Below are 22,831 nucleotides of genomic sequence, written 5' to 3'. Positions count from 1 at the left end.
TCTGACAGAGAAGGGAAGAGAGTTCCAGAGTGGTGGTGCAGCACAACAGAAGCTTCTTGCTCCGTGCTGCTTCCTGTTGAAGCGCTCAACTTTCAGTAGCCTGGTGTCAGCGGATGATCTGAGTGTGCGTGATGGGGTGTATATGTACAGAAGTTCAGAAAGGTACTGAGGGGCACTTCCTGAGAAGACCTTGATGTATCTGTCTGTCTGTCTGTCTGTCTGTCTGTCTGTCTGTCTGTCTGTCTGTCTGTCTGTCTGTCTGTCTGTCTGTCAATCTGTCTGTCTGTCTGTCTGTCTGTCTGTCTGTCTGTCTGTCTGTCTGTCTGTCTGTCTGCACGCCACCTAACAACCGCATCTCTCACACCACCACAACACTTCAAATCTCACCTTTCTCTTTTTCAGAAACACCAGTAACCATGGCGACGAGTTTGTCGTCCAAAGAGCGGTACCTTATCCCCCCGGGGGGTGGCGGCGGCGGCGGGGGACACGGCGGGGGGCACGGAGGGGGGCACGGAGGGGGACACCTGGCTCTGGGGGATCTGGCGTTGTCGGAGGAATGGATCGACTCGCAGCAGAAGTCACGGCGTCGCTCAACCATCCACTCTTACACCATCTCCACTACCTACCACACGCTGCCAAAAGATGCTAACACCCTCAAACAGGTGAGATATCTCACACCTATAAGACTTCTGACAAACTCTGACTGGCTGAAAATAATCACTTAACACTGAGGTCAAAATCCATCTGTGCCGTATTTCAACGTCCTACACTTAGGGACACCAACATCCTCGGGCGAAAGCAACATCATACCAAAATATCTATGTCATCTCACAACATCTTCATCTCCTATCCCATGGTTATTAGATGTAACCACAACATTTGACAAGTGAGATATATCATGATGTGACTTCAACTCCTACACAATCTCCACTACCTATCGCCCTCAAACAGGTGAGATATATCATGCCCTACCATTCATTCCCACAACATTTCCACTACCTACCACACGCTGTCCAAAGACGCCAACACCCTCAAACAGATGAGACATCTCTTGCCCCACCATTTACTCCTACAAAATCTCCACTACTAACCACACGCTGCCCAAAGACGCAAACACCCTCAAACTGGTGAGATATCTCATGCCCAACCATTCACTCCTACACAATCTCCACTACTAACCACACGCTGCCCAAAGACGCAAACACCTTCAAACAGGTGAGATATCTCATGCCCAACCATTCACTCCTACAAAATCTCCACTACTAACCACACGCTGCCCAAAGACGCAAACACCCTCAAACTGGTGAGATATCTCATGCCCAACCATTCACTCCTACAAAATCTCCACTACTAACCACACGCTGCCCAAAGACGCAAACATCGGTACCCTCAAACAGGTGAGATATCTCATGCCCCACCATCCATCCACTCCTATTCCATCTTCATTACCCATCACACACTGCTTACAGATGCCAACACCCTCAAACAGGTGAGATATCTCATGCTCCACCATTAACTCTCACAAAATCTCCACTACCTACCACACGCCAGGTAATAGATGTATGGTGTGTGAGAGAATGGTCTTATCTACTACGATCAGCTCCACTTGGCATTTGTCCTTAAGCATCGTTAGATTTAACGATCGAGATATGTGGAGGATGCCTTTACGTTCTGTAAGGTATGCGAGATATAGAGAATACTACATGGCTTGCTGTGTCGTACCAGATTTGAACTGCGAGCGAAAGCGAGCTGTTCACTATTTGAAAAAGCTATGAGTCACAGTAAATCTGGTACGAGACAGCAAGCCATGTAGTATTCTGTTTATCCTACACACTGTACATAGAGAATACTACATGGCTTGCTGTGTCGTACTAGATTTACACGAGTGGTTTTTTTTAAATATTGAACTGCGAGCGAAAGCGAGCTGTTCACTATTTGAAAAAGCAACGAGTGTAAATCTGGTACGACACAGCAAGCCATGTAGTATTCTGTTTATCCTACATACTGTACGTACTTACGTGTATTTTACTGAACATGTTCTGCAGTCGAGGCAGCTAAATTATATTGAAGACGCTTGTTTTGGAACCTCGATCTCTTCTAAAGGCTCGTGCAATCTATTACCACAAAGTAAAGAAACGTCACTCTGAAAGTGTGGCGTGACGCGTTAGTTCTAAAAATCCATCGAGGGTAATAAGCGAGCGCAATTTTTTTTCTCTCTCTATAATGACGTTTGTCTCGGTGACTTTGGCATCATAAGCAGTGAAAAAACAGGTCCCTGCCAGACTTGCTTGACATGACCTCATTTACATGATATACACACGTGTGATTTGAACGATTATTATCTCACGAGTGTCTCTCTAACGTATGTAGGATAATTACGTGTATTTTACTCTTTGTTAGTTCTAAAAATTCATCGAGGGGAATTAGCGAGCGCAATTTTTTTCTCCATAATGACGTTTGTCTAGCTCGGTGACTTTGGCATCATAAGCAGTGGAAAGACAGGTCCCTGCCAGATTTGCTTGACATGACGTACCTCATTTCATTTACATGATATACACACGTGTGGTTTGAACGATATTGTTATGTAATGAGTGGTCTCTCTCACGAAGGTAGGATACATCTAACTTCATCTACCTAACAAACGGTGACGTCTAGCTATTGCTTCCACTGCACGGGTTGTGAAATTCTGTCTGAGTTGTGTTTATCACGGTCTTTACTCTTTCACGCGCACTGCACTCTTTCACGCGGTCTTTTCATTCCCTGTTCCAACACAAGCTGGCAACGTTGTGGTCATGCTAGATCGGTCATTTGCGTTATTTTCTGAGCAAACCTTTATGAACATTTTGAGGATGAAAGTCGCTTGTTCATTCCAATGTTTGTTATTCTCTCAGGTGCAAGGTTCCGCATAATATCGCTTACTCTATTGCACACGTTGTGCATTTAGAGCGCCTATACTTCTCTTTATTTCTCAACTCTTTAAGCAATCGAAAAATGAAGATAACAGAATGTATTTCCTTTTTAACAAGAACGATTGCGATTCTTTAACAGTGAAGCGAGCGTTTTGAAGGTTATGAATGTTACATGGAGCACACGTATCCGAGTTAAAACAGGTGGGTTCTTTTTCTGAAATCATGCATCCAGACACGCCAAATAGGCACATACTAAAATGCAAAGGGGGAACTGTGTATTTATAGTACGCGAATGATTTATAAAGACGATAACATGTTCTGAAACATTCTTCCAAAGTTCATATATCCACTGTGACGTATCTGAGAAAAGGATGGTGTAATCTGTCAACAAAACAGCATTGTAACTGGTGAGTATGGCCTCGTTAAAATGTACATGTAGCACGGGCTAACAGCTGAGAGAGGGAATAGGGAACAAGCGCGCACAGCTTTGTGTGTGTGTGTGTGTGTGTGTGTGTGTGTGTGTGTGTGTGTGTGTGTGTGTGTGTGTGTGTGTGTGTGTGTGTGTGTGTGTGTGTGTGTGTGCGTGTTTCTGTGTGTCTGTGTGTCTCTGTGTGTATGAGTTTGTGTGCGTACATATTAGCAAATGTACTAACAAATGCCAAATGAAAATTAATGATAGATGAATGTAGAAAAAATACTGAACTTACAAATAAAAAATAAGAACCGTTGACGTCCCTGTCACCAGGGTAGATGACGTTTCAGTCACACTGAACATAAAATTCCTCGTTAGGTGACTCATATCTCATCTTAGACTACGCATACATTCTTGTTTATAGCGTGCACAGAATTACAAAATTACAATTTTGTCGCAAGTGTGATTTTATGAGGTTGATTATGGAGCAGTATTTTGAAAGCTCTTCCGGGATAGAGAAACCAGGTTCCCAGAGTTCTGAGGTTCTAATATCTTTTTTACACGTCAACAGGAAATTGGTCTGGGGATGGTCTTCTTGGCCCCTTTAGGGGCCTTTCGTCTGCCTCCATCTTCTTAAGTAGAATCGAAGGAGGATGGGTAGACGAGAACGGGTTTTCTGTGGGTTAATATTTCGGGGTTTGTTTGTTCAAGAAAATCTAATAGCCTGTTGGGTAAGAAAGAGTTCTACCACTTTTTTTTTATCATCATGGTAGGCGCATTTTACGGCCCTTTTTTATTTTGTTTTTTCATTGCGTTCTACACATAACAGTGTAATGTAAGCCCAAGTCTGGTTTTTTTTATTAGTTTTTTTGTTAGAGATATTGCCATATACCTTTGAACAGTTTCGTGTAAACAAAGCCTTCCAGAATGGAATGAGGTTGCTGATACATTTCGTCTTGTACACTGTTTTACTTTCAAGAGTCAAAGAGATATTACACTGCTACGCTTACCTATCAAGTTCCCACCTGAATCCCGTGTTCAGTGGCAATAGATGATTTTCGGAAATAACTCTGTCCGGTTGGTATGGGTTGTGAAGGAGTGAATACCCTTGCTTTTCCTCCGACAAATAACTTCCCACGGGCTCCTGTCTACGTGTTTCCGACATATACCTCGCAAGTGATTGGCCCCTTCAATGTGTGTCCGAGTAAAAAGCAAGGGCGTTCACTCTTTCACAACCCATACAAACCCGACAAATTTATTAGTCTATTTTCGTTGTTGCTGAGATTGATAAATTCAGTTCACTGGTTCCTGTATTCTTTTCGCCGACGGAAGCGGTACTTTAATGGCTTTGTTGTTGATTCTTCTTCTTCTTCTTCTTCTTCTTCTTCTTCTTCTTCTTCTTCTTCTTCTTCTTCTTCTTCTTCTTCTTCTTCTTCTTCTTCTTCTTCTTCTTCTTCTTCTTCTTCTTCTTCTTCTTCTTCTTCTTCTTCTTCTTCTTCTTCTTCTTCTTGTCGATCAATCAGTTGTTGATTCCATTTGCAGTTTTTTTTTCGCCCGGTGTAATGAACTGCAGGCCTCTTTAAGACATCACGCTGAGCTCACACCGGTGCTTTCCCTTTACAGCTCTTTTGATCTCAGAAGCGAAAGCTTGTTACGTCATGAAAACATATGCCCTGAACAAGAAAGTGTCCTTGAATGCACTTGATAAATGCGCATTCTAAAACATGTTTGCTTTGTAGGTGGTCCGTTCTTTGGGCTTCTTTGCAAAGCTGTCCATGACAATGTGCCTGTTCTGCTGCAGGTTTCCTGCACAAATGAATGTGGTAAAATCATGCCCGTACTAAAATAAAGTTCTATTTGATGGAGCCCTGTACTTTCAACTCTGTTGTTTTAGGTTTGCCACATGACAGATTTCAAGGCAATGAAGAACACCCTGTATTATTGCCTGTACTCGGTACGAGTACATGTATGAAGGATTGTTTTCTTCTAACTTTTACTCTGTGTTGTTTTAGGTTCGCCACATGACGGAGTCCAAAGCGATGAAGAACATCCTGGCACTCAGCATCGCCTTCATGTTCGTCTTCACGGGCTTCGTCTCCTTGCAAAGCCTGCAGAGCACGCTGCACGCGGAGGGCGGTCTCGGGGTGGTCTCCCTCAGCATCGTCTACGGCAGCACCGTCCTCTCTTGTCTCCTGGCTCCCTGGATCATCAACCGCATCACCACCAAGTGGACCATGGTCTTGGCCTTCTCCATGTACTTCGCCTACTTCGCGGCCAACTTCTACCCCAAGCACTACCTCCTCATCCCGCTCAGCGTCATGCTCGGAGCCCTGGCTGGGCCCATGTGGAGCGCCCAGGCCACCTACGTCACGACCTTGGCCTTGACCTTCGCCCAGCATCGGAGAATCGGTGACTCGTCCGACGAGACCATCAACAAGTTCATGGGCATCTTCTTCGGCTTCTTCCGCTGCAGTCAGATCTGGGGCAACCTCATCTCCGCCGTAGTGCTAAACAAGAATGACACGCGTTCGCTGGACGAGGATGACGATTCGCCTTACTCAGCGTACTCTTCGTTATACGGACGTAACTCAAACTTAAGCAGAAGCAACAGCAACGAAGATGATAAGAGACATCCGCTGCTTCAGGAAGGCTACATCACCTCGCGCTACCTCATCCAAGCCATCACCCAGAACAACTCAGACTCTGTGTGCGGCGTCAACACGTGCTTGCTCAACCGGACCACAGCGGACGGAATCTACAGCAATCCTGAACTCGGCCCCACAGTGGTCATCCCGGACTCCACCAAGTACATGCTGCTAACCACTTGCCTGGGCTGTGGCCTGATGGGCATCGTCATCGTGGTGGCCCTTCTTGACCACTGCAACGTGGGCAAGCGCAACGCGGACCCCGAGTTCGAGCAGACGTCGTGGGAGCTGTTCATGTCCACCGCGAAGATGCTGAAAGACTCTAAGTGCTGTCTGCTCATCCCCCTCGTTATATTCACCGGGCTGCAGCAGGGCTTCATGTTCAGCGACTTTACCAAGGTATGTGCTGTGATGTGATGGATGGATGGATGGATGCATGGATGAATGGATGAATGGATGGATGGACGGACGGACGGACGGACGGACGGACGGACGGACGGACGGACGGACGGACGGACGGACGGACGGACGGACGGACGGACTTTGGATGGGTGGATAGGTAAATGGATGGATGATTGTTGAATGGATGGTTGGATGAATGGAAGGATGGATGGAAGGGTGGATGGATTTTGGATGAGTTGATAGGTGGATGGATAGACGGATGGATGGATATAGGGAGGGACGGATGAGTGGATGGAAGGATCGGTGGATGGAATGAAGGATGGATGGATTGATGAAATTATGGGTGGATGGGTAGGCGGATAGCTACCTCCGAGCAAGATTAGCTCCGACCATATAATTATGAAGTCTTATATCGCGCGCGTATCTCCAGACTCGGACTCAAGGCGCAGGGATCTATTTATGCCGTGTGAGATGGAATCTTTTTACACAATACATCACGCATTCACATTGACCTGCAGATCGCAGCCATTTTGGCGCATATCCTACTTTTCACGGCCTATTATTCCAAGTCACACGGGTATTTTGGTGGACATTTTTTATCTATGCCTGTACAAATTTGCCAGGAAAGACCCTTTTGTCAATCGTGGGATCTTTAACGTGCACACCCCAATGTAGTGTACACGAAGGGACCTCGGTTTTTCGTCTCATCCGAAAGATAGAATGGAGAGATACAAAGATAGAATGGAGAGATAACTGGTACATGTATGAAGATGGCATTGATGGTGTGCCGGATAGACTGGTGATGGTGTCGAATGATGTAGGAGTTATCACGTATCGAAGTCCTTGATATTCACGTTCTGTCCGCTAAAATAACTTAGTGAATTAGTTGCAACATTGAAATGATCTGGTATTATTCTTGTACGTATGAAAAATAATGTCTTCTTGCGATCCCCGACCAAATGTGATTTCGAAAGGCAGGGTATTTGCAAAACATACCCACCCACACACACACCTACTAATTGCGAAATAATTACGAATTGCCTGCGCGATAGAATTTAACGTGCTCTTTATGTTATCCTCTTTTGGCCCAGGGTTAGAAACGCCGACAAGATGTTGAAAGAGAGAGTGACATTTATTGCAACAAAGGGTACAAAGAGTTGAGAAAAATGCCTCCCAGTGACGGATTAAAATACGTGGGAGCCTTCTGAAAAGAAAGAAAGCAATGAAAGAAAGATAAAAGGAAGAAGGGAAATGAAAGGTAAAGTGTAGCCGTGTGGCGATTTCATGTACTGTTGTCCCTCCCTTTTACTTCCTGTCTATTATCTTCCCCTGACCCAAGTTGTGTCTCCCGCTAGGATTAGTGTGTGTTGTAGCTAATTGTAGGTGCGTGTGGAGGCTGGTTTCTTATTGGTTGATTGTTTGAACGGGTGCGCACGTGAGTCAGAATAATAACGTGAGCTAGAAGAGTACCCGGTGTGATTTCGAAGTGTGAAGACGTGTCAGTGTGCGTATCTTGGATTGTGATGTTTTAGTTGTAGTTGAACGATGTTTGTGTTTCTGAAATAATCAATGCAAGTAGTGTAGTTTGGGCCATTATAACTGTATTTTGGCGAAGGAGTGATCAGTCGAGGATTGTTTAGAGAGACTTTGTGTGTGTGTGTTCAGTTGAACAAACGTTTTAGAGCTGGGTTTTTATAAGCGAAGTGACTTTCGACCGGGATCGTAATTCAAGTTCCGACGAGTTGTGTGCGGCTGTATATTGAGGAAGGAACTGTAAGTAGATATTGTTTCTTTGGTATTTTATTACTTTATTGTCCCATTATTGTATTTGCTATTTATTTGCAGTTCTATGATGTTTTGTGAGCGTATGATTGATGCTATGGCGTGTACGTATGTATGTGTGTCAGCCATTTTGTTTCCCGCGACAGCTGAGTGTCTTTGTTCACGACGTAGCGTGCCTTGTGACGTCATAGCTAGAGTAACATCCCCTTAGTAACTTTTAGCAGTAGTATGGACCTTGTAATTATCGGCCCTCGTCACGCTTCAATGCGTGCAGACGTGACGTGTCCTCGGAGATCTATTGTGTTGTAGAGGATAATAGGTCCTGTCTCCCAATCGCTCTCCCTCCCCCCTCCGTTCACTTGATATAGTAGGTTTATTGTGGAATGTATGCATGGTTAGGATGCATTGGTATGAATGGTGCGTCTTTACTTGTTATGCCATGTACTTATATTCTGTTTTCTTTTCTTTTCATGTGTCATCAGACACTGCTTTCTGGTGTCTGCTTTCTGGTGTACGTTAATTAAAAGTCACGTTATCGCAACCTCTGTCTTGGCGTCTCAGTTATGCTTCCTGGCCTGTTTTCCCCACCCTATCACAAAAGGACAAAAGGAAAGTAAAAACGAAACAACAACAACAAAAACAGAAAGAGCACAAAAAAGGAAAAGAATTAAATAAAAAGAAGCCAACGGGAAGAATACAGAAAATAATATAAAATAGAAGAAAAAAACAGACAATGAAAGGCTACGAAGAATAGGGATTTGGAGCAGAACTGAGCTAAAATCAGAAAACATGTTCCAGGAGAAAGCTGAGGAAGAAAATAAAGGAAACACATAAAAAGAAAGAAAGGCGGTTACACTTGCAAACGCAAAGAGAACAGCAAGGACATAGAATGGAAATACCAAAATCAAGTTTTAAACAGAACACAAAAGTGCAGCAAAATAAAACTTTACTTGAATTCAAAGCAGCATACTTTCTAAATCGCACTGTCTCTCATAGTCTCTTCTGTATTTGCATTCCCAAGGAAAGTTCTAAATAATTCCCTTGGGCGTGCTTGATGTTTTCTTTAGCGTCTTCGCAGACCGTGGCAAAGCCCGCACAAAGCTGCTTAAGGCAATATTTATGTTTGAAAGAAAAATGTTAATGTCAAGTCCAGTCCAATATCGATTTTTAAAAGGGTGTGAAAAGTTGGTCTCGGTTTTAAGTGATCCACGACCTGATTCTTCTGTTCGAATTGTATCTGCTTTTAGTTTGCTCGGGGTTGTGTCTGAGTTTCACGGATGTGTCTGTGTGATTTTGGTATACTTATTTGTCTGTTTCTTTGAATCACTAATCTTTAATACCGTCTTTCCCTTGTAACCGATTCTGTTCACAACAACATAGACCAGTATATGTCAAGGTTTCTACCCCTTTTATTTGCACATACACCTAGTAAAATGTAATACAGCCTGTCTTCTTTCTGTGTAGAGTGGGAAGTCTTTGCAGCGAAACTGATTCAAAGAAAACAAACAAAGCAAAAATAATTCAAAAATCTAAAATAGTGTCACCCTGTCATTGTTTGCAGAGTGCCTGTCTGTCTTTCTGTCTGTGTGTATGTATGTCTGTTATCGATCCACCTCTGTGTTTCGGTCTGTCTGTGTGTATGTATGTCTGTTATCGATCCACCTCTGTGTTTCGGTCTGTCTGTGTGTATGTATGTCTGTTATCGATCCACCTCTGTGTTTCGGTCTGTCTGTGTGTATGTATGTCTGTTATCGATCCACCTCTGTGTTTCGGTCTGTCTGTGTGTATGTATGTCTGTTATCGATCCACCTCTGTGTTTCGGTCTGTCTGTGTGTATGTATGTCTGTTATCGATCCACCTCTGTGTTTCGGTCTGTCTGTGTGTATGTATGTCTGTTATCGATCCACCTCTGTGTTTCGGTCTGTCTGTGTGTATGTATGTCTGTTATCCATCCACCTCTGTGTTTCGGTCTGTCTGTGTGTATGTATGTCTGTTATCGATCCACCTCTGTGTTTCGGTCTGTCTGTGGCTGTTGTGTGCATACCTTCACTCGTCCACAAACTGGACCCACCCAAGCAGAGCTTCCACTCCATGCAGTCATTCAATCTGACACACATCCCTATCACTCATTTCACCTACCCAGCTCCACCCAAACCGATAATACAATTTAAGTCATTGCTTGAATTTGGTTATGACCTGGTTTAGCAGCTCACCTTGACGGTTAACGTATCGGGGCAAAGTGGTTTAATAAAGCAAAGTTTGGCCCTTTTGCGAACAAAGTCGCATTCATTTTGTATAGATTTCCGGGGCAAGCAAAACGGATGTTGCTTCATCCAACCTCCTTTTTCGCCGAAACCAGCTACTACAGGGGCTCACATCCATGAGAGGTGGCATATGACAAATGTCCTGGACAATGCAAAAGTGATAGGACATTAATTTTGTCCTGAACAAAAATAAATCAATAGGACTTTTTGTTTCGCAACAAAACGTACATTTAATTAAACTTGACTTGTTTCTTGTCACAAAGGTAACAGAACAAATAAAATAATTTTCTTGGCAAAAAGGTAACAGAACAAATCAAAGTAATAACAAGTCGCGTAAGGCGAAATTACTACATTTAGTCAAGCTGTGGAACTCACAGAATGAAACTGAACGCACTGCATTTTTTCACAATGACCGTAGTCTGCCGCTTGTGCAAAACGGAGTGAAACTGACGAGCCTGTTCAGCGCGGTAGTGGTTTCGCTGTGCTGCATAGCACGCTTTTCTGTACCTCTCTTCGTTTGAACTTTCTGAGCGTGTTTTCAATCCAAACATATCATATCTATATGTTTTTGGAATCAGGAACCGACAAGGAATAAGATGAAATTGTTTTTAAATCGATTTCGGAAATTTGCTTTTGATAATAATTTTTATATTTTTAATTTTCAGACCTTGTTTTTAATCCGAATATAACATATTTATATGTTTTTGGAATCAAAAAATGATTAAGAATAAGATGAACGTAAATTTGGATCGTTTTATAAAAAAATAATCTTAATTACAATTTTCAGATTTTTAATGACCTAAGTCATTAATTAATTTTTAAGCCACCAAACTGAAATGCAATACCGAAGTCCGGCCTTTGTCGAAGATTGCTTGGCCAAAATGTCAATCAATTTGATTGAAACATGAGGGTGTGACAGTGCCGCCTCAACTTTTACAAACAGCCGGATATGACGTCATCAAAGACATTTATCGAAAAAATGAAAAAAAGGTCCGGGGATATCATACCCAGGAACTCTCATGTCAAATTTCATAAAGATCAGTCCAGTAGTTTACTCTCAATCGCTCTACACACACACACGCACACACACACACACACACACACAGACACACATACACCACGACCCTCGTCTCGATTCCCCCTCTATGTTAAACAATTTAGTCAAAACTTGACTAAATGTAACAAGTCGCGTAAGGCGAAATTACTACATTTAGTCAAGCTGTGGAGAACTCACTGAATGAAACTGAACGTAGTCCGCCGCTAGTGCAAAAGGCAGTGAAAGTGACGAGCCTGTTTGGCGCGGTAGCGATTGCGCTGTGCTTCATAGCACGCTTTACTGTACCTCTCTTCGTTTTAACTTTCTGAGCGTGTTTTTAATCCAAACATATCATATCTATATGTTTTTGGAATCAGGAACCGACAAGAAATAAGATGAAATAGTTTTTAAAACGATTTCGGACATTTAATTTTGATCATAATTTTTATATTTTTAATTTTCCGAGCTTGTTTTTAATCCAAATATAACATATGTATATGTTTTTGGAATCAGAAAATAACGAAAAATAAGATGAAATTGTTTTTGGATCGTTTAATAACCAAAAAATTTTTAATTACAAGTTTCCGATTTTTAATGACCAAACTCACTCATTAGTTTTTAAGCCACCAAGCTGAAATGCAATACCAAACCCCGGCCTTCGTCGAAAATTGCTTTGCCAAAATTTCAATCAATTTAATTGAAAAATGAGGGTGTGACAGTGCCGCCTCGCCTCAACTTTTACAAAAAGCCGGATATGACGTCATCAAAGGTTGTTGTCAAAATAATGAAAAAAACGTCCGGGGATATCATACCCAGGAACTCTCATGTCAAATTTCATAAAGATCGGCCCAGTAGTTTAGTCTGAATCGCTCTACACACACACACAGACAGACAGACACACACACACACACACACACGCACACACACACAGACACACATACACCACGACCCTCGTCTCGATTCCCCTTCTATATTAAACAATTTAGTCAAAACTTGACTAAATGTAAAAACGTGTTGTTCTGTCTCTGAGCTAATGACGACAATTCACTGTGATTGTTCCTTTCTCTTGCTCTGGTGGAGCATTCAGAGTTGCGACCCTTGGAAGCTCTTCTCTGTAAAAAGCACATAAAGTGTCCCCAAGTTTCGTCTGCTTTGAGAGACACATCGCTTCGCAAAACATCGATAAAATAGCAAATCAAACTACTGTAAATTGGAAAGTACTGATAATGTACGGATCAAATGAAAGCATAATCGGACAATGACCACTTTGTGGTAAAAAAAATAGGACATTATGTCCTCTTGCATGAAAAATGTATCGGACATTTGGAAAAAATATCCGTATATGTCCGATGTCCGACGTGGATGTCGAGCCCCTGAGCTACGCGACGAATGGCGTCGTGTTTTTAATTCATATCATTCATGTCACCTACCCAGCTCCACCCAAACAGAAATTCAATCGACGGGAGAAGAGCTGGCAGGGTGATTAAGAGGCGGAAACAGCTAGGGCGATTGGCGTCAAGGGGGTCGGTGTGAGGGTCAAAGGGGGGTCCTTAATCAGTCTGCAACGGTATATTATCTTCTCTCTGAGTGATTGTCTTTTTCTCGGGTCGTAAGATTGCTTCTGCACAATCTTCGGGTGATTTCATTTTTATTTGGTCGCTGAGGGTTATTTACGCCGTGAAACTTTGCTGCATGCAACTCCCTTTTTGTTTCCAGTGAATGATTGAGCTGTGAGTGATATTTTATCTCGGGTGGTAATATTGCTTCCATGAAGCGTTCAAGTAATTTCTTATTTACTTGATCAAAGCAAGTGATTATTTTTTTATTTAAAAAAAAAATCATTCCGGTTTTTTTTAATACGTTTTCTTTATTTCAGTTTTAAGACATAGCTTCAGTACATTGATTCCTGTTTGCCTGGTCGTAAAGGGCTTGATACACCATGCGACTTTGCTGCATTCAACTAACTGTACAAAATGGTTGCACGACTGAACAATTAAGTTGCTTGCGACCATCTCTTGTCAGCTGCTGTCTACCTCAGTCAGTCCGGAAATATCTTGTCCTATCCATGAGTGATTTATTTTTGCTAGTTCGCAAAGGGATAGTGACACTTTGAAACTTTGTTTTATGCAACGATCTCTTTCTCCCCCTAGGTGAGGTTTGTGTGTGCTTTGGTTGTAAGAGAGGGTTGGAGTGATTTTTTGTCACCATGAAACTATCTTTTGTTTGTTTTCCACCAGTCGTAAGATTCACGCAGTGTTTGGAGTGATTTTTGTTTTCTCTCTTTCTAAAGGGTTACTTTTTGTGTGCAACTTTCTTTTCTCTCTGATCGTACGATTGCTTTTGTGCTGTGTGGGAGTGGTTCCTATTTTACTGATGTTAAGGGGTCGATCGTTACACCGTTGAACTTTGCTGCATGTATTTTTGTTTTAGTTTTTAGTGCTGTGTTCAGTTTTGCACTTAAGAGTGCTTCTGTGCAATATAACGAAGAGATTTGTGTTTGAATTCGGAAGCAAGTGAATCTTTCTATTTCTTCGGTCGTGAAACTGCGCCCATGCTGTAGTTTCATTTTCTCTGGTCGTAAAAACAAATCATTTTCTCTCTTCGATCGTTGCCTGTTTATATACCCTTTCACTAAGTTCAAGTGAATCTGTCTTTTTCTTCGATCGTGAAACTGCGCCCATGCTGTTATTTCTTTTCTCTGGTCGTAAAAAAAGTTCATTTTCTTTCTTCGATCGGAGCCTGTCTATAATTATATCCTCTCACTTGGTTCAAGTGGAGGTTTCTTTCTCTCTCAATTCGTAAGATTACTTCCTTGCTGTGTATTTGGGGTCTGTCCGTCCGTCCGTTTTCATTTCCCGGTAGGCCCGTGGCGCACAAATTGTTTCCTGGATCAACAGGCCAGAGACCGAGGAGGGTAAAGTTGTTGAAGACGTTTGGGAAGGTGGATGAGGTAGAGCGGGATGGACAGAGTGGGCGGGGGGTGTCGTGAAGATCGAAGTGAGGACAGGCGGATGATAGGAGGAGATGGGGACAGAGAGGTAGGCATGATGAGACCGAGGAGGGTAAAGTCGTTGAAGACGTTTGGGAAGGTGGATGAGGTAAAGCGGGATGGAAAGAGTGTGTGGGGTGGGGGGGTGTCGTGAAGATAGAAGTGAGGACAAGGCGGATGATAGGAGGAGATGGGGACAGAGAGGTAGGCATGGTGAGACCGAGGAGGGTAAAGTCGTTGAAGACGTTTGGGAAGGTGGATGAGGTAGAGCGGGATGGAAAGAGTGTGTGTGTGGGGGGGGGGGGGGGGGAGGGTCGTGAAGATAGAAGTGAGGACAAGGCGGATGATAGGAGGAGACGGGGACAGAGAGGTAGGCATGATGAGACCGAGGTGGGTATAGTCGTTGAAGATGTTTGAGAAGGCGGAGGTGGGGGTGTCGAGAAGGGGGCAGGGGGACACGGTAGACTGATGATTTTGCAGAGCTAAGAGATAGGTGTGATGGTATAGATCATGTCACATGTGTTCCACCTGATAAGAATCGGAGTTTTGTTTCAAGTGTGTAAGTTTCTGTGTCCGTGTTTGTGCCTGCCGGTCCGTCTGCCTGTTTATCTGTCGCTCTCTGACTGTTTGTTTGTCTATCTCCATGTGTATGTGTGTTTGTGTGTGGGGGGGGGGTGGGTGGATGGGTCTGTGTGTGTGTGGGTGTGTGTGTGTGTGTGTGTGTGTGTGGGTGTGAAGGGAGAGGACTGAGGAGAGCTGGAAAAAGGATGCATACCTATTTAAAAATTGCATAGCCTCTTTATTTTCCATGGATATTGCGGAACATGGAATGCCTTTTTAGACATCATTGCTTTGGCCTCTAAAATTATTATTTTCCGTCAGACCGGTGTTGCAAACGAGTGAGGTAGTCATACACAAGCATGCACCCGCACATCGAAGAGAAAGAGAGAACTAAACTGAACTGAACTGAACTTTATTCAACAAGGATAAAGATGTAAGGATAGCCTCTGAGAGAGAGAGAGAGAGAGAGAGAGAGAGAGAGAGAGAGAGAGAGAGAGAGAGAGAGACAGACAGACAGACAGACAGACAGACAGACAGACAGACAGACAGACAGACAGACGCACGCACATTCGCAAACATACACACGCACGCATGCACACACGCGCGTGCGTGGGCTTACATGCATTTAAGACGACATACATGGACTTTGGCCAAAAGTCAACCAAGGAGAACAAGAACGAACGTTCTTATTCATATTCTTATATTATGGAAATGAAAATTCTTTAGCTTATGCAGACACTATGGACGTCAATCGCCCCACCACACACGCACACACACACACACACACACTAACACACACTAGCACACAGAACACACACACGCACACACACACACATACACACACACGTACACACACACACACACACACACACACACACACACACACACATAAACACACAAACACACTGACGTCAGTCTGACGTCAGTCTCTGGTTTTCACCAAAGAGAGGCCTCTAAAAGAGATCCGGCAGCCACGACTCCCAAATGTTTCATACAAAAATACAAAATGCAAGACTTTGTTCCCAGGAGTCCGGCACACACAAAACTCACACTGACAAAGAGGCGGAAAGCCAGGCAGAATTAGATAAGTTACACAGACATTTACACGAAGACACAATCTCACGAGAACTGAGAAAGAGACAATATTATGGAGAATATAAAACGGAGAAAACTTCATTATTCATATTTATAAAACACAGAAATGGAAATTCACTATCCCCATATGCAGTGAACGCAGTGAACCTAACTCGGCCGGCCAGAAACACAGAGAGTCGTGCTTTGCTTTTTTTTCTCCGCCATTCTGACATAACTATAGAAAGCATTCCGAGGACCCGACTCCCAAAGGATTCATGAAGAATATAGAAATGCAAATCACAACTGCCTGTCATTCTGGCTGTAACCTCACAAAATGTCAATACCCGCGAGATAGCAACTACAAAGGAAACCCCCTCTCAGCTCCCCCCGCCCCTGTGACTCTCCCCATCGGCTCTCCTCACCCTTCTCCCGCCCTCCCCCCCCCCCCCCCCCCACTCCTGGCTCTCCCATCCAATCCCCCCCACTTCCACCACTCTTCTAAATCCCGAAAGAACTGAAAATATGAGGCATTGCACGTAAAAGAGAGTCAGTCCTGAAACGGAAGTAAATTTACACAAGTCATAACGGAAAATCTCCGAAAAATGAGGTCAGCATAGAGAGGGAGGTGAAGTTATCGCCATTATAAACAGGAAATGTGACTAATGGATGTCTTAACAGAGCGGGAGTCTTAAATAGTGGTACCGGTGTAACACGAAATTCTTACTCCACGAAATATTTACTCCGTAGTAAAAATTTCGTACGAAGTTCTTACTCCGAGTACACCTTTCGTACGAGAAAAGAGCTCCCCAAGGCACGAAAAAATTACTCCCTCCACGAAATTTTGACTCCCCAATTTTTTTACTTCCAGTAAAAATCTCGTACGCGAAAATGAGATGCGGGCGAAGGGATAATGCCAATACGTGATCTCGCGCAAACAAATGTCGCGCTACCCTCCCTCCACCCCTTCCACCACCAAGACTAACAGGGGAGTAAAAGTTGCGTACACCTGGCGTGGGCAGTAAATTGTTCGTGTTAGGGTGGAATAATTTATTCGTTATTTATTTTTCAGGGGAGTAACATTTTCGACGGAAATGTGACTCGGAACACACCTGTCGTGGGGAGTAATTTTCTCGTGTTATGGGGGAGTAAGTTTTTCGTGAAGGGAGTACAATTTTCGTACGACATTTTTACTCCGGAGTAAAAATCTTGTGGGAGTAATTTTCTCGTGTTACACCGGCAATTACAGACGTTGCAAGCAAAGAGAATCAAAGAGAATGAGTCTTGAAAAACAGGAAAAGTTACCGACGTTCTAAACAGACAATTTGATAAGAATAGGCTCCCAAAAGAGAAGGAGATTAAAAAGGCGGTGCGCACAGTTACAGACATTATGGCTCGACAATGTAAGAAAAAGAGGTCTCAACCAGAGAATCTTAAAAAAGAGGTAACTTTTTAAACATCATGGAAATAAAACCTGAGAGAAAGAGACCTTATAGAATTGCACCGTGGAGGGGGTTGGGGTATGGGGGAGGGGGGGGGGAGAGAGAGAGAGAGATACCCCTGGCCTCATCTCGCTTCGTCACACTGAGTGAACCTCAACATTTTTACACTTGTTTTATCCCTCTTCTTCGTGATTTAATTCGAGAGATCCCCGTCGTACATCAAGGGGTCTTCTTTTTTTTCTGACAGTGTTGGTCTGTGTGTGAGTGTGTTCGTCCCAAGGACAGATTGTAAGAAAAGGCCCAGCCTTAAACCTTAATCCTTGTAAAATAAAGTTGAGTTCAGTTCAGTTCAGTTCAGTTCAGAGCTTCTTCTGCGTTCGTGGGAAGCGCAAGTAGGCCTGGATTTTACGCGCATTTTCCCGCCATTTTAGGCAGTTTGTTTGTTTGTTCGTTCATGGGCTGAAACTCCCACGGCTTTTACGTGTATGACCGTTTTTACCCCGCCATTTAGGCAGCCATACGCCGCTTTCGGAGGAAGCATGCTGGGTATTTTCGTGTTTCTATAACCCACCGAACTCTGTCATGGATTACAGGATCATTTTCGTGCGCACTTGGTCTTGTGCTTGCGTGTACACACGGGGGTGTTCGGACACCGAGGAGAGTCTGCACACAAAGTTGACTCTGAGCAATAAATCTCTCGCCGAACGTGGGGACGAACTCACGCTGACAGCGGCCAACTGGATACAAATCCAGCGCGCTACCCACTGAGCTACATCCCCGCCCTATTTTAGGCAGTGAAAAGTCGAAGGTTCCAATGCATCGTCCGCTGTCTTCCCCTAGCTGCACTTGAACAACACGTCCCTTGGCGTCTGTATCAAACTCTCCCTTCTTGGTCGTTGTCTGGCTGGCTAGACAAGAGGCGACCGCGGGACGTGAAGGTATTTGTTTCCTAGTACCAATAATGTCAGGTTTTATACAAGCACCAGTGGAGGCCCACAATATGTTATGTTATGTTATTTGAAGTCTGATATCGCGCGCGTATCTCCAGACTCGGACTCAAGGCGCAGGGATCTATTTTATGCTCTGTGGACCGACAAACGTTGCTGCGGCGGACTGCAAACTGACCTTCGCCCTACACTACAGACCGGATCGAAGATTTAGCATGGCTGGGAACGCAGAAGAAGAAGAAACCCAGCACCAGAGGGTACAAAGTGAGCATTCCTCACGAATCAATTGTCAGATTGGGTGGTTTCGAACAGAGTTAGTACCGGGCAATTTCGCTCGCTTGGTAAACCATGCATAGATTGTAGCCCACAAGATATAGGGATTTATTATCTGACACACAGATCTGTTAAAGTTGAAGGGGATGAGAAGGAGGGGGTTGAATAAAATCTTTCTTTCTTTCTTTCTTTATTTGGTGTTTAACGTCGTTTTCAACCATTCAAGGTTATATCGCGACGGGTTGAATAAAATGAGAAGCCGGAAATTAAAAGAGGATGAGTTGTTGTTGTTGTTGTTGTTGTTGTTGTTGCTGTTGTTGTTGCTGTTGCTATTGTGGTTGTTGTTCGTCTCCGTGATAGCATAACTGGATGGTGCTGAATTATTACGAAAAATGTCTAATGATCAGCAGGTTTATTTCCAGTTTCCGAATGGATATACATGTAGGATGAGTCAATGATTTCTTTAAAAGTAAAAAAAAAAATATTTAACTATTGAAAACACATCTTTGGTATGTCCAAATGACTAATCAATTGAAATAATACATAGAAATAAAAGAGTTAATTTTTAAAAAAAAATTTAAAAAAAAGAAAAAAAAAGTCTTTTTCAATTTTTGTTCAAAACGCGTCACTCCGAGGGCGTAACAAAACTAAAGGCACCAATGGTATTGTAGCTACACAACAATGTGTAGTATAATATGCACACTGGAATAAATAACTCCAAAATTGAATTTGAGGATGCTTTTGAAAAAAAAACCATTGTTTTTGATTTGAACAAAACAAAATTTAATGTCAAAAATTCGAATATTTACACACAAAAAATAATGTCTTTTTTCTCCCTCCAATTAATGTGCTGTAGAGTCTTCAGCAAGATCTTGAAAATCAAAAGAAACATTTTCAGTACACTTTTTCAAACAAAAACAACAACAAAATCACAAATATATTTACTGGAGAAGACCTCAGAAAAGGGAGAGAACAACAGGGGGGAAAAATGAAGAGTTACATGTCTTGGGCGATTGGTTTGTTTTCAGTTATCTACAAAGACAGAAAAGAAGCAAAACCAAATATGCTGTTTTAATTATGCAACAATGTGTGCTTTCATATGAAGTTTGTACTGAATGACACTCCACGATCAAATGACCCTTTATTAAAACCAAAAATAATCAGATTTGCACGTTCCTCGAAGATGGCGGAAGGTCAAGGTCAAGGCCCAAGCCGTCTTTTCAGACAAACAATTATGTCAGATCGAAACTATCTAATTACCGAAATTACCAATTTTGGACACGTTATGGAAATATTTATGCACTCCCATCCATCTGTATCGATCAAATTAATGCTAAGGCACCTAAAAAATGCAACCACTAGCTGGTTAAAGGTGGTTAGTTGAAAATATCCATGTTTTACCTGGGTTAATCGCTCTTGTAAAAAATTACACAGCTTAATCCGGAAACAGGCTTTTTTATCACATGCACCAATGTATCCTCGAATTTTATTGGGCCTTTTTTCGGTTCGTAAACCAATCAAATTGCTGCTTTCTTTCCACAAAAAATGCCACCGTGGCAACTCGTGACAAGGACGCCACCCGGGATAACTCTAACCGGAAATAGGTTAGACAACTCTAGCCCTTGGCGCATGCTACTATATGTATATATATATAAATGTCGTGCCGAATTCACGGAACTGCCGAATTCGCGGAATCAGCAAAATGTTTGCCCATTTCGCGTAAGTAATCGGCTTTTTTTTTTAATAAAACTGCCCTGCATCCACGAAGAGGAAAAGTTCAGTAAAAGTCCCGTCAGTCTTACGGAACCTTGCGACATTGTAATTTTGTAAATGGACTGCTGGGATTTTCACGTCGCCACATGTCACACCCTTGCTTGTATATTCTGGACTAGATGAATACTCGCTTCGCCGGATACGGCTGCGCCGGGAAGAAGTCGAGCCGAATACCCGGCGGCTATGCTTTGCCGGCGCACCGCACGGAGGAAGGGAGATAAACGCGGCTGAAAACACTGGAGAAGATAAGGAATATTCGGATTAAAAAGAAGCTCTGAAAATTAAAAATATAACAATTATGATCAAAATCAAATTTCCGAAATCGATTTAAAAACATCTTATTCCTTGTCGGTTCCTGATTCCAAAAACATATAGATATGATATGTTTGGATTAAAAACACGCTCAGAAAGTTAAAACCAAGAGAGGTACAGAAAAGCATGCTATGCAGCACATCCATCCCACTACCGCGCTAAACAGGTTCGTCAGTTTCACTGCGTTTTGCGCGAGCGGCGGACAACGGTCATTGTGAAAAAATGCAGTGCGTTCAGTTTCATTCTGTGAGTTCCACAGCTTGACTAAATGTAGTAATTTCGCCTTACGCGAATTGTTTTTTTAATATGTAAATGTTCGTGTCTGTGTGGTGCACTGCACTCATTATTTTATCCTTCTGTCTGTCTGTATTTACAAGATGGTCTTGCAACAGTATTTGCCTCTCTGTTAGTAGATATGCCGGTGTAGTTCGCTGCGCCAGTTATTCCGCGTGCCTGTCAATTCTATGAAGTCGCCGGGGCCTTCTCAGATCCGTTCATCTCTTTGGATCAGAAATGTGTAAGCTTGGTCGGAATTGTACTTCGCCGAATATTGACTGCCCTCTGTGTTGATGGAACGGTCGTTCATTGGTTGGTTGGTTGGTTGTTTTGTCGGTTGCTTGCTTTTGTTTAAGAGTTCAAAACGTGAAAATCATTGCTTCGTTTTACCATAGGCTTAGATAAAAATAAAAATAAATAATATCCGCCATCATTATAAGCAGCAACAAAAACATCCAACACACTTTAGCGAACAGAATGCACATGCTCCGACCTGACACAAAAACAAGAAAATAGAAATAAAAACATTTGATTTGACAAACAACACGACATTTAATTTTTCCAACTTAAAATAACAGATTCAGGGGAAAATCACATGCTTTATTTTACAATTGCGTGTGTAATCATGGGCTTTTCTCCTGCTGTTATGATTCGAGCAACAATTATTCCTCCTCCCGGGAAAAAAGTAATTTTGTTAAATCTGCCTCAATCCGGAAGCAAAGTTGGAATATTCGCATGATGTCTTCGGGCAATAGAATTCTCCATCACGCATATGTTTTTATATTTAGTCAAGTTTTGACTAAATATTTTAACATCGAGGGGGAATCGAAACGAGGGTCGTGGTGTATGTGCGTCTGTCTGTCTGTGTGTGTGTGTGTGTAGAGCGATTCAGACTAAACTACTGGACCGATCTTTATGAAATTTGACATGAGAGTTCCTGGGTATGAAATCCCCGAATGTTTTTTTCATGTTTTTGATAAATGTCTTTGATGACGTCATATCCGGCTTTTCGTGAAAGTTGAGGCGGCACTGTCACGCCCTCATTTTTCAACCAAATTGGTTGAAATTTTGGTCAAGTACTCTTCGACGAAGCCCGGGGTTCGGTATTGCATTTCAGCTTGGTGGCTTAAAAATTAATTAATGACTTTGGTCATTAAAAATCTGAAAATTGTAAAAAAAATAAAAATTTATAAAACGATCTAAATTTACGTTTATCTTATTCGCCATCATTTGCTGATTCCAAAAACATATAAATATGTTATATTCGGATTAAAAACAAGCTCTGAAAATTAAATATATAAAAATTATTATCAAAATTTTTTTTCGAAATCAATTTAAAAACACTTTCATCTTATTCCTTGTCGGTTCCTGATTCCAAAAACATATAGATATGATATGTTTGGATTAAAAACACGCTCAGAAAGTTAAAACGAAGAGAGCTACAGAAAAGCGTGCTATCCTTCTCAGCGCAACGAATACCCCGCTCTTCTTGTCAATTCCACGAGCACTGCCTTTGCCACGGGCGGTGGAGTGACGATGCTACGAGTATACGGTCTTGCTGCGTTGCGTTGCGTTCAGTTTCATTCTGTGAGTTCGACAGCTACTTGACTAAATATTGTATTTTCGCCTAACGCGACTTGTTTTTTTTTAACTTTTATTTTATTTTTTTGCAGCAACTGTCAATCATACAGAAATGGTCTTCAAGTTTTGCTGCTTTTGCTATTTTTGGGGCTGTAA

General features: G+C 42.6%; 1 protein-coding gene across 1 annotated transcript in view; it reads left to right on the top strand.

The window, feature by feature from the left end:
* The first annotated feature begins 416 nt into the window (after window positions 1–416).
* LOC138977147 (protein unc-93 homolog A-like) overlaps window positions 417–22,831 on the top strand; it is a 53,248-nt gene continuing 30,833 nt past the window's right edge. Inside the window, exons 1-3 of the mRNA XM_070350056.1 lie at window positions 417–662; window positions 5,334–5,851; window positions 5,921–6,365. Of these exons, the coding sequence (XP_070206157.1) occupies window positions 417–662; window positions 5,334–5,851; window positions 5,921–6,365 (1,209 nt within the window). The remainder of the gene's footprint in view (window positions 663–5,333; window positions 5,852–5,920; window positions 6,366–22,831) is intronic.

This window comes from Littorina saxatilis, linkage group LG9 (genome assembly GCF_037325665.1).
Source record: "Littorina saxatilis isolate snail1 linkage group LG9, US_GU_Lsax_2.0, whole genome shotgun sequence".
Taxonomy (NCBI): domain Eukaryota; kingdom Metazoa; phylum Mollusca; class Gastropoda; order Littorinimorpha; family Littorinidae; genus Littorina; species Littorina saxatilis.
This window is presented reverse-complemented; position numbering and strand designations above follow the sequence as displayed.